The sequence below is a fragment of the Rhinoraja longicauda genome, chromosome 31 (assembly GCF_053455715.1).
Source record: "Rhinoraja longicauda isolate Sanriku21f chromosome 31, sRhiLon1.1, whole genome shotgun sequence".
In the NCBI taxonomy this organism is placed as follows: Eukaryota; Metazoa; Chordata; class Chondrichthyes; order Rajiformes; family Arhynchobatidae; genus Rhinoraja; species Rhinoraja longicauda.
In genome coordinates, this window is record NC_135983.1 from 27795161 (window position 1) to 27808066 (window position 12906).

The window sequence follows — 12906 nt, forward strand, 5'->3', positions numbered from 1 at the left end:
GTGGCCTCCACAGCCTTGTGTGGCAAAGAATTCCACAGATTCACCACCCTCTGACTAAAGAGATTTCTCCTCATCTCCTTCCTAAAAGAACGTCCTTTAATTCTGTGGCTATGACCTCTAGTCCTAGACTCTCCCACTAATAGAAACATCCTCTCCACATCCACTCTATCCAGGCCTTTCACTATTCTGTAAGTTTCAATGAGATTCCCCCCTCATCCTTCTAAACTCCAGTGAGTACAGGCCCAGTGCCAACAAACACTCATCATATGTTAACCCACTCATTCCTGGGATCGTTCTTGTAAACCTCCTCTGGACCCTCTCCAGAGCCAGCACATCCTTCCTCAGATACGGGGCCCAGAATTGCTCACGGTATTCCAGATGCGGCCTTACCAGCGCCTTGTAGAGCCTCAGCTTTACACCCCTGTTTTTGTATACAAGGCCTCTCAAAATAAATGCTGTCAAATGGTGGTGTTTAGTTTAGTTTAGTTTAATTTAGTTTATTGTCACGTGTACCAAGATGCAGTGAAAAGTTTTTGTTGCGTGCTAACCAGTCAGCGGAAAGACAATGTTCTTATGTTCTTGGACCAAAATTAGGCCATTCGGCCCATCAAGTCTACACTACCATTCAATCATGGCTGATCTCTCTTTCCTTCTCAACCCCATTCTCCTGCCTTCTCCTCATAACCCCTGCCACCCGTACTAATCAAGAATTTGCCAATCCCCGTCTTAAAAATTACCACTGCGTATTTTTTTTAAACTTCTGGCAGCCGAGAGCGTTGCTGAACTACTATCTACCTCTTTGGAGACCCTCGGACTATCCTTGATCGGACTTTGCTGGTGTTACCTTACACTAAGCGTTATTCCCTTATTATCTATCTGTGCACTGTGAATGGTTCGCGTGTAATCGGGCGTTGTCTTTCTGCTGACTGGTTAGCATGCAACAATGAACTGAACTGAACTGAACCGAAACTGAGGTAACTTGCGAAACTCACCAAGAAGATTAAGGAAGGGTAACCGATCAAGGCGATGGCAGTGGAGAGCTTCCTCTTGTTCCCACCACTGTACGTTCCTGCGGGCATGCCAGCATATTTCGTCAGCTCCAGTTTGTCAAGTGCCCAGTTTATAACCTACAAAGAAATGGGAGAAAAGGGTTTTAAAAGACCTTTAAAAGCAAATACACTGGAATTTAGAAGGATGAGAGGGGTCTTATCGAAACGCATAAGATTATTAAGGGGTTGGACACGTTAGAGGCAGGAAACATGTTCCCAATGTTGGGGGAGTCCAGAACCAGGGGCCACAGTTTAAGAATAAGGGGTAGGCCATTTAGAACGGAGATGAGGAAAAACTTTTTCAGTCAGAGAGTTGTGAATCTGTGGAATTTTCTGCCTCAGAAGGCAGTGGAGGACAATTCTCTGAATGCATTCAAGAGAGAGCTAGATAGAGCTCTTAAGGATAGCGGAGTCAGGGAGTATGGGGAGAAGGCAGGAATGGGGTACTGATTGAGAATGATCAGCCATGATCACATTGAATGGCGGTGCTGGCTCGAAGGGCCGAATGGCCTCCTCCTGCACCTATTGTCTATTGAATATAACATTATTTACCAACAAACCTAGGACAGAAATCAGCATTCCAACTCTACTCTTCTGAAGGTTGTGTTGGAAAAAAACTGCAGATGCTGGTACAAATCGATGGTATTGTGGCGCATCGGTAGAGGCCCGAAATAAAGGCAAGGAGCCAGGTATTTTGGGGGCGTTAAGGTTTTAATAGTTGGTTATCAGACGGGTCGAGTCTGCCGGAATGGCTTCGTGCCCAAAACCTTGTCCTTATACTCTAGTACCGGACCGCCCCCCTGGACTGGTCCATTCCCGTGCCGAGGGGTCGGTGGTGGTATGGCCCGACCCTTGGGAGCCGCCACAGTATCACAAAATTCTGGAGTAACTCAGCGGGTCAGGCAGTGTCTCAGGAGAGAAGGAATGGGTCTGAAGAAGGGTCTCAACCCGAAACGTCACCCATTCAATAGACAATAGACAATAGGTGCAGGAGTAGGCCATTCAGCCCTTCGAGCCAGCACCGCCATTCAATGCGATCATGGCTGATCACTCTCAATCAGTACCCCGTTCCTGCCTTCTCCCCATACCCCCTCACTCCGCTATCCTTAAGAGCTCTATCCAGCTCTCTCTTGAAAGCATCCAACGAACTGGCCTCCACTGCCTTCTGAGGCAGAGAATTCCACACCTTCACCACTCTCTGACTGAAAAAGTTCTTCCTCATCTCCGTTCTAAATGGCCTACCCCTTATTCTTAAACTGTGGCCCCTTGTTCTGGACTCCCCCAACATTGGGAACATGTTTCCTGCCTCTAATGTGTCCAATCCCCTAATTATCTTATATGTTTCAATAAGATCCCCCCTCATCCTTCTAAATTCCAGTGTATACAAGCCTAATTGCTCCAACCTTTCAACGTACGACAGTCCCGCCATTCCGGGAAATAACCTAGTGAACCTACGCTGCACGCCCTCAATAGCAAGAATATCCTTCCTCAAATTTGGAGACCAAAACTGCACACAGTACTCCAGGTGCGGTCTCACCAGGGCCCGGTACAACTGTAGAAGGACCTCTTTGCTCCTATACTCAACTCCTCTTGTTATGAAGGCCAACATTCCATTGGCTTTCTTCACTGCCTGCTGTACCTGCATGCTTCCTTTCAGTGACTGATGCACTAGGACACCCAGATCTCGTTGAACATCCCCTCTTCCTAACTTGACACCATTCAGATAATAATCTGCCTTTCTATTCTTACTTCCAAAGTGAATAACCTCACACTTATCTACATTAAACTGCATCTGCCATGTATCCGCCCACTCACACAACCTGTCCAAGTCACCCTGCAGCCTTATTGCATCTTCCTCACAATTCACACTACCCCCCAGCTTAGTATCATCTGCAAATTTGCTAACGGTACTTTTAATCCCTTCATCTAAGTCATTAATGTATATCGTAAATAGCTGGGGTCCCAGCACCGAACCTTGCGGTACCCCACTGGTCACTGCCTGCCATTCCGAAAGGGACCCATTTATCCCCACTCTTTGCTTTCTGTCTGTCAACCAATTTTTTATCCATGTCAGTACCCTACCCCCAATACCATGTGCTCTAATTTTGCCCACTAATCTCCTATGTGGGACCTTGTCGAAAGCTTTCTGAAAGTCGAGGTACACCACATCCACTGACTCTCCCCTGTCAATTTTCCTAGTTACATCCTCAAAAAATTCCAGATTTGTCAAGCATGATTTCCCCTTCGTAAATCCATGCTGACTCGGAATGATCCCGTTACTGCTATCCAAATGCTCAGCAATTTCGTCTTTTATAATTGACTCCAGCATCTTCCCCACCACTGATGTCAGACTAACTGGTCTATAATTACCCGTTTTCTCTCTCCCTCCTTTCTTAAAAAGTGTGATAACATTTTCTATCCTCCAATCCACAGGAACTGATCCTGAATCTATAAAACATTGAAAAATGATCTCCAATGCTTCCACTATTTCTAGAGCCACCTCCTTAAGTACCCTGGGATGAAGACCATCAGACCCTGGGGATTTATCAGCCTTCAGTCCCATCAGTCTACCCAAAACCATTTCCTGCCTAATGTGGATTTCCTTCAGTTCCTCCATCACCCTAGGTTCTCCGGCCCCTCGAACATTTGGGAGATTGTGTGTATCTTCCTCAGTGAAGACAGATCCAAAGTAACGGTTTAACTCGTCTGCCATTTCTTTGTTCCCCATAATAAATTCCCCTGCTTCTGTCTTCAAGGGACCCACATTTGCCTTGACTATTTTTTTCCTCTTCACGTACCTAAAAAAACTTTTGCTATCCTCCTTTATATTATTGGCTAGTTTACCCTCGTACCTCATCTTTTCTCCCCGTATTGCCTTTTTAGTTAACTTTTGTTGCTCTTTAAAAGAGTCCCAATCCTCTGTCTTCCCACTCTTCTTTGCTATGTTATACTTCCTCTCCTTAATTTTTATGCTGTCCTTGACTTCCCTTGTCAGCCACAGGTGTCTCTTACTCCCCTTAGAGTCTCTCTCCCGAGATGCTGCCTGACCCGCTGAGTTACTCCAGCATTTTGTGATACCTACTCTTCTGACACATCTCCGAATGAAACTGTCTTATCTGTTTATTCCATTCTCAAATGCTTGATGCATGATTGCATGCGATAGATTGAGTAAGTCTAAAGTCTAAAAGTAAAACAGGGGCGGCACGGTGGCGCAGCGGTAGAGTTGCTGCCTCACAGCACCAGAGACCCGGGTTCAATCCCGACTACGGGTGCTGTCTGTACATTCTTTGTACGTTCCCCCCGTGACCTGCGTGGGTTTTTTCCAAGAACTTCGGTCTCCTCCCATACTCCAAAGACGTGCAGGTTTGTAGGTTAATTGGCATGGTGTAAGTGTAAACATTGTAAATTATAGAAACATAGAAAATAGGTGCAGGAGGAGGCTATTTGGCCCTTTGAGCCAGCACCGCCATTCATTGTGTAAGAAAATAACTGCAGATGCTGGTACAAATCGAAGGTATTTATTTCACAAAATGCTGGAGAAACTCAGCGGGTCAGGCAGCATCTCAGGAGAGAAGGAATGGGTGACGTTTCGGGTCGAGACCCTTCTTCAGACTGATGTCAGGGGGGGTGGGACAAAGGAAGGATGTAGGTGGAGACAGGAAGATAGAGGGAGAACTGGGAAGGGGGAGGGGAAGAGAGGGACAGAGGAACTATCTAAAGTTGGAGAAGTCAATGTTCATACCGCTGGGCTGCAAGCTGCCCAAGCGAAATGTGAGGTGCTGTTCCTCCAATTTCCGGTGGGCCTCACTATGGCACTGGAGGAGGCCCATGACAGAAAGGTCAGACTGGGACTGGGAGGGGGAGTTGAAGTGCTCAGCCACCGGGAGATCAGGTTGGTTAAGGCGGACTGAGCGAAGGTGTTCAGCGAAACGATCGCCGAGCCTGCGTTTGGTTTCGCCGATGTAAAGAAGTTGACACCTAGAGCAGCGGATGCAATAGATGAGGTTGAATTGTGATCATGGCTGATCATCCACAATTCATTACAATTCAAAGGTGCCTATTCCCAATCCTTACGCTGTCTTCATCTTTCCAGGGAACTCCACGTAACCTTGTGTACAGCTCCATGTGTTCCCGGGCGGTCAGCTCATCGAAAAGTGCATCAAACTGTGGGCAGTATCCGATACTCTGCTGGACCTTTAGCAGGTCCTTGAGAATGCTGAAACAGATGAGAAGTTGAGCGTAATACTCTGCTGTAGAAATAAGGAACTGCAGATGCTCGGCTACAAAACACAGGCACAGTTAGTTTATTAGGAAAAAAAACTGCAGATGCTGGTCTAAATCGAAGGTAGACACAAAATGCTGGAGTAACTCAGCAGGTCAGGCAGCATCTCTGGAGAGAAGGAATGGGTGACATTTCGGGTCGAGACCCTTCTTCAGACTCGACTCTCCGGGGTCTCGACCCGAAACGTCACCCATTCCTTCTCTCCAGAGATGCTGCCTGACCTGCTGAGTTACTCCAGCATTTTGTGAATAAATGCCTTCGATTTAAACCAGTATCTGCAGTTTTTTTCCCACTCGGGCGGCACGGTGGCGCAGCGGTAGAGTTGCCGCCTTACAGCGAATGCAGCGCCGGAGACTCAGGTTCGATCCTGACTATGGGCGCCGTCTGTACGGAGTTTGTACGTTCTCCCCGTGACCTGCGCGGGCTTTCTCCGAGATCTTCGGTTTCCTTCCACACTCCAAAGACGTACAGGTTTGTAGGTTAATTGACTGGGCAAATGTAAAAAAAAATTCTCCCTAGTGTGTGTAGGATAGTGTTAGTGTGCGTGGATCGCTGGGCGGCGCGGACCCGGTGGGCCGAAGGGCCTGTTTCCACGCTGTATCTCTAAAATCTAAAAACCAATGTAGAACAGAGCATGGTTAGTTGGGAGAAGGTGTCCACAAAGCAGACAGAGATATAACGATGTACCTGTTTCCATTAACGAAGGCCTCCCCACCAGTGGTGCTCTCGTCACCTGTCAGCATCTTGAACGTCGTGGTCTTCCCGGCCCCGTTCACTCCCAGTAGGCCGAAGCATTCCCCAGGACGCACGCCGGCACACAAGCGGTCCACCGCCAGGATCCGGCCCATCCGCCGCGACTTGTACACCTGTGGATCCACCAGCAAGGGTCACACTCAGCCTCGTCTGAATTCACGCGGAAGGAGGAACGGCAGATGCCGGTTTAAACCGAAGATCGACGCAAAAAAGGCTGGAGTAACTTCGGGTCGAGGACCTTCTTCAATAGACAATAGACAATAGGTGCAGGAGGAGGCCGTTCGGCCCTTCAAGCCAGCACCGCCATTCAATGTGATCATGGCTGATCATTCTCAATCAGTACCCCGTTCCTGCCTTCTCCCCATACCCCCTGACTCCGCTATCCTTAAGAGCTCTATCTAGCTCTCTCTTGAATGCATTCAGAGAATTGGCCTCCACTGCCTTCTGAGGCAGAGAATTCCACAGATTCACAACTCTCTGACTGAAAAAGTTTTTCCTCATCTCCGTTCTAAATGGCCTACCCCTTATTCTTAAAATCGAGATCGAGAAACCATCTTCAGAAACGTCGCCCGTTCCTTCTCTCCAGAGATGCTGCCTGTCCCTAACGGGCCACAGTCTTAGAATAAAGGGGAGGCCATTTAAAACTGAGGTGAGAAAAAGGAACTTTTTCACCCAGAGAGTTGTGAATTTGTGGAATTCTCTGCCACAGAGGGCAGTGGGGGCCAATTCACTGGATGAATTTAAGAGAGAGTTAGATAGAGCTCTAGGGGCTAGCGGAATCAAGGGATATGGGGAGAAGGCAGGCACGGGTTACTGATTGTGGATGATCAGCCATGATCACAATGAATGGCGGTGCTGGCTCGAAGGGCCGAATGGAATCCTCCTGCACCTATTTTCTATGTTTCTATGTCGATGTTTCTATGACCTGAAACGTCACCCATTCCTTCATCCTGAATTCACATCTTCTTAAGCATTGGTGAACGGACTATCACAGATGCATAGCTGATCGTTTCCCACTGTTTCTCCTGAATGTTGCTGCTTTTCCATCTCATAAGGTCACAAGTGATAGGAGCAGAATTAGGCCATTCGGCCCATCAAGTCTACTCTGCCATTCAATCATGGCTGATCTATCTCTCCCTCCAAACCCCATTCTCCTGCCTTCTCCCCATAACCCCTGACACCCGTACTAATCAAGAATCTATCTCTGTCTTAAAAACATCCACTGACTTGGTCACCACAGTCATCTTCACAATGGAGGGATATGGATCATGTACAGGCAGATGAGATCAGTTTAACCTGGCATAAGCATTGTGGGCCGAAGGGCCCATTCCAGTGCAGCCCTGCTTAGTTTAGAGATACAACATGGAAACAGGCCCTTCAGCCCACCGTGCTGACCGTCCGTGCTAACCTGCGATCCCCGCACATTAACACTACCCAACACACACTTGGGACAATTTACAATTTTACCAAAGCCAATTAGCCTACAATCCTGTACGTCTTTATAGAGTGTGAGAAGAAACCGGATCACCCAGAGAAAACCCACGTTTTCAGCACAAAATGCTGGAGTAACTCAGCGGGACAGGCAGCATCTCTGGACAGAAGGAATGGGCGACGTTTCGGGTCGAGACCCTTCTTCAGACACTAATTCCCACCTGTCCGTGTTTGGCCCATATCCCTTTTAAACTGTGCTCTCAATGTACCTGTCTAACTGCTTCTTAAATGTTGGGATAGTCCCTGCCTCAACTACCTCCTCCGGCAGCTCGTTCCATTCGCCCACCACCCTCTGCGTGGAAAAAGTTACCCCTCAGGCTCCTATTAAATCTGAAGTAAAATTTTAAGTCTTCCCTCTTTATAATTTTCTTTTAAATTCCAGTTCACCCTACCTTTGTCAGGTTCTGGATTTTCAGGACATCGTTGTCGGCATCTCCTCGAAGCACACGCCTCCTCTCGTTGCCCACGTCGATGTCATCATCCTCAATCGGCTTGTTAGAGACCGGCAGGCGCCTGGAACACAAAAGGAGGGAGTGGTTGGGGATTTAGGGAATTATAAGGAAGATGCTTCGTAGAGACCCAGTGCAGGAGGAGGCCATTTGTTCCCCGAACTGTCTGGACCTACAGTGGCCTCCGGGCCTACAGTGTCCAGGCCTACACTGTCCGGGCCTACAGTGTCCGGGCCTACAGTGGCCCCTGGGCCTACAGTGTCCGGGCCTACAGTGTCCGGGCCTACAGTGTCCGGACCTACAGTGTCTGGGGCCTACAGTGTCCGGGCCTACAGTGGCCCCTGGGCCTACAGTGTCCGGGCCTACAGTGGCTCCCGGGCCTACAGTGTCCAGGCCTACAGTGTCCGGGCCCACAGTGTCCGGGCCTACAGTGGCCCCCGGGCCTACAGTGGCCCCTTGGCCTACAGTGGCCCCTGGGCCTACAGTGTCCAGGCCTACAGTGTCCGGGCCTATAGTGTCCGGGCCTACAGTGTCCGGGCCTACAGTGTCCGGGCCTACAGTGTCCGGGCCTACAGTGTCCGGGCCTACAGCGCCCCCCAGGCCTAATACGGGACAAGGGAGGTCCCGTACGGGACAAGCCAATTTAACCCAATATACGGGATGTCCCGGCTAATACAGGACAGTTGGCAACCGTGGTCACACACTTACTGCGGCTTTCTGAAGAAGTTGTACTGGCACATGATCGTAATGAAGAAACCCACAAATCCTTCTATTGTCATCGCCACCAGCCCTCGTGTCACAATGTCCCATTCAAAAGGAGACTTCATCTTTCCAAATTGCCCTAGAGGGAGAAATTGTAAACATTAGAGACAAATAGAGTCATACAGCGTAGAAACACGCCCTTCGGCCCAACTTGCCCACACCAACCAACAATGTCCCAGCTACACTTGTCCCATCTCCCCACATTTGGCCCATATCCCTCCAAACCTGTCCTATCCATGTACCTGTCTAACTGTCTCTTAAATGTTATGATAGTCCCAGCCTCAACTACCTCCTCTGGCAGCACGTTCCATACACCCACCACCCTCTGCGAAAAAATGTTACCCCTCAGATTCCTATTAAATCTTTCCCCCTTCGCCTTTAACCCAAGACGCCTGGTTCTCGATGCCTCTACACAGGGCAATGCAAATGACTGCGGATTTACCCGATCTATTCCTCCCATCATTTTGTACACATCTATAAACCACATTACAGAATGAGTAGTCTTTAAAAAGCTACATATCATTTTTACCAAAGCCAATTAATCTACAAACCTGTACGTCTTTGGAGTGTGGGAGGAAACCAGAGATCTCGGAGGAAACCCACGCAGGTCGCGGGGAGAACGTACGGGGGAAACTCTGTACAGACAGCACCCGTAGTCAGGATGGAACCCGGGTCTCTGGCGCTGTGAGGCAGCAACTCTACCACCGTGCCACCCTTGAGTCATGGGTACACTTTACAAATCAGTGCTAGGTAAACTTTCTCAACAAGTATTTATTTTCCAGTCACCCCTTGTAATAGAAACATAGAAACATATAAAATAGGTGCAGGAGGAGGCCATTCGGCCCTTCGAGCCAACACCGCCATTCATTGTGATCATGGCTGATCATCCACAATCAGTAACCCGTGCCTGCCTTCTCCCCATATCCCTGGATTCCGCTAGCCCCTAGAGCTCTATCTAACCCCCTTTTAAATTCAACCAGTGAATTGGCCTCCACTGCCCTCTGTGGCAGAGAATTCCACAAATTCACAACTCTCTGGGTGCAAAGGTTTCTTCTCATCTCAGTTTTAAATGGCCTCCCCTTTATTCTTAGACTGTGTGTCCCCTGGTTCCGGACTCCCCCAACATTGGGAACATTTTTCCTGCATCTAGCTTGTCCAGTCCTTTTATAATTGTATACGTCTCTATAAGATCCCCTCTCATCCTTCTAAACTCCAGTGAATACAAGCCCAGTCTTTCCAATCTTTCCTCATATGACAGTCCCTCCATCCTAGGGATTAACCTGGTGAACCTACGCTGCACTGCCTCAATAGCAAGGATGTCCTCCCTCAAATTAGGAGACCAAAACTGCACACAATACTCCAGATGCGGTCTCACCAGTGCCCTGTACAACTGCAGAAGGACATCTTTACTCCTGTACTCAAATCCTCTCGTTTTGAAGGCCGACATGCCATTAGTAATGGTGAGCTCTTAGCTCTGGATGTGTGTGGGTGCCTTTACCTATTTTTGCATAGTATTCATTGATGTACTCATTGTAGGCCATTTCCATCAGTCCATGCCCCAGGTTATAATTTGGGAAAATTAGGAAACAGGTTTTCAGGTAGCCGTTCACAGCTTTCAAATCCTGTAAAGGGTAAACGCAAGAGTTAAATTCCAACGGCAAAGCAAAGCCGACCCAATCAAAGAAATTTAGTTTAGTTTAGAGATACAGCGCGGAAACAGGCCCTTCGGCCCACCGAGTCCGCGCCGACCAGCGATCCCCGCACACTAACACTCTCCTACACACACTAGGGACAATTTACATGTACACCACGCCAATTAACCTACAAACCTGCACGTCTTTGGAGTGTGGGAGGAAACTGAAGATCTCGGAGAAAACCCACGCAGGTCACGGGGAGAACGTACAAACTCCATACAGACAGCGCCCGTAGGCGGGATCGAACCCGGGTCTCTGGCGCTGCGAGGCAGCAACTCTACCGCTGCACCACCGTACCGCCCTTTGCAAATTGCAAAGGTCTTTTATAATCACGTAGTTATTTAAAACCAACAAGACCCTTAATGTGATGAAATATAACAAAATAGTTTTCCAGGTGGAACATAGAACAGTCCAGCTGACAACTCCTTCACCTTGAAAAACATTACAGGCAAAGGATGCAAACAGGCAAAGAAACATAGAAAATAGGTGCAGGAGGAGGCCATTCGCCTCTTTGAGCCAGCACCGCCATTCAATGTGATCATGGCTGATCATCCACAATCAGTACCCCGTTCCTGCTTTTCCCCCATATTCCTTGATTCTGTTAGCCCTAAGAGCTAAATCTAACTCTCTCTTGAATACATCCAGTGAATTGGCCTCCACTGCCTTCTGTGGCAGAGAATTCCACAGATTCACAACTCTCTGGGTGAAAAAGTTTTTCCTCATCTCAGTCCTAAGTGGCCTCCCCCTTATTCTTAAACTGTGACTCCTGGTTCTGGACTCCCCCAACATGGGGAACATTTTTCCTGCATCTACCCTGTCCAATCCATTAAGATTATCCTTTAACTCAGCGGGACAGGCAGCATCTCTGGAGAGAAGGAATGGGTGACATTTTGGGTCGAGACCCTTCTTCAGACTCGGGGATTGTAAGTCGTTTCCTCGGCTTGAGAACGCACCTTGTCGTGTTCAAAGAGTTCAAGCAGGAAGGTGGCCACTGTGGCGGTGATACCGATGAAGAGGTTGATGACTATTAGGAAGACGTAGGCCGTGCTGGGAACCTCAAACCAGAAGGATGCTGGATACATGATCGGAGTGATTGACCACCTGTGGAACAAGGAGCAACAGATCATCAGTGATAGAAGCAGAATTAGGCCATTCGGCCCATCAAGTCTACTCCACCATTCAATCATGGCTGATCTATCTCTCCCTCTCAACCCCATTCTCCTGCCTTCTCCCTATAACCCCTGACACCTGCACTAATCAAGAACCTATCTATCTCTGCCTTAAAATTATCCACTGACTTCTGTGGCAATTAATTTTACAGATTCACCACCCTCTGACTGAAGAAATTCCTCCTCATCTCCTTCGTAAAGGAACGTTTTTTTAATTCTGAGGCTGTGCCCTCTGGTCCTAGACTCTCCCACTAGTGGAAACATCCTCTCCACATCCACAGTTTCAATGAGGTCCCCCCTCATCGTTCTAAACTCCAGCGAGTACAGGCCAGGCTTTGAATCCATGTTAGGCACAAAAAGCTGGAGTAACTCAGTGGGTCAGGCAGTATCTCTGGAGATCTCTGGTTTCGGGTCGAGACCCTTCTTTCAAACGGTGTTCATTTTTGGAACACCGTATCCTCCAACATTGTCAGCTCAGAGGGGTAGGTTTAATTTTGTTTAGAGATACAGCGCGGAATCAGGTCCTTCGTCTCACCAAGTATACAGTTTATACAGATACATACTTAACACACACACAGATATATAGAGAAGGGAGACACAAAATGCTGGAGTAACTCAGCGGGACAGGCAGCGTCTCTGGAGGCGAAGAAATGGATGACGTTTCGGCTCAAGACCCTTCTTCAGACTTCCTTCTTACGCACACACATATATATGTGTATGTGTGCGTGTGTGTGTGTGTGTGTGTGTGTGTGTGTGTGTGTGAATATGTGTGTGTGCGTGTGTGTGCGTATGTGGGTGTGTGGGTGTGTGTATGTGCGTGTGTGTGTGTGTGTGTGTGTGTGTGTGTGTGTGTGTGTGTGTGTGTGTGTGTATGTGTGTGCGTGTGTGTGCGTGTGTGTGCATGTGCGTGTCCGTATGTATATATATATATGTGTATGTGTGTGTATGAATATGTGTGTGTGTATGTATATATATATATATATGTATGTGTGCGTATGTGTGTATGCGCATGCGTGTGCATGTGGGTGTGTGTGCGTGCGTGTATGTATATATATATATGTACATAAACATCCACATAAAAACAATGATACTGCAAGATAACACAACGCTCGGAACTGCAGGAGAGAGGAGGAGGTTGGATGGTGATGTTTGGACTAGTTTAAACCAGAGGCTGTGATGGACATGATCTCCACTGTGCTGTGCTGTTGAACAACGCTGTGACACAATCAATATTTCATGTTGACAGGGAATTTGAAC

The 12906-nt window shown here is 48.1% G+C and overlaps 1 protein-coding gene across 1 annotated transcript in view; it reads right to left on the reverse strand.

Annotated features, from left to right (window-relative positions):
* abca2 (ATP-binding cassette, sub-family A (ABC1), member 2) overlaps positions 1 to 12906 on the reverse strand; it is a 215080-nt gene that overhangs the window by 21105 nt on the left and 181069 nt on the right. The window contains exons 37-43 of the mRNA XM_078426040.1: positions 11434 to 11581; positions 10285 to 10408; positions 8733 to 8865; positions 7968 to 8088; positions 6019 to 6197; positions 5124 to 5265; positions 993 to 1127 (exon numbers count right to left, since the gene is read on the reverse strand). Coding sequence (XP_078282166.1) covers positions 993 to 1127; positions 5124 to 5265; positions 6019 to 6197; positions 7968 to 8088; positions 8733 to 8865; positions 10285 to 10408; positions 11434 to 11581 — 982 coding nt within the window. The remainder of the gene's footprint in view (positions 1 to 992; positions 1128 to 5123; positions 5266 to 6018; positions 6198 to 7967; positions 8089 to 8732; positions 8866 to 10284; positions 10409 to 11433; positions 11582 to 12906) is intronic.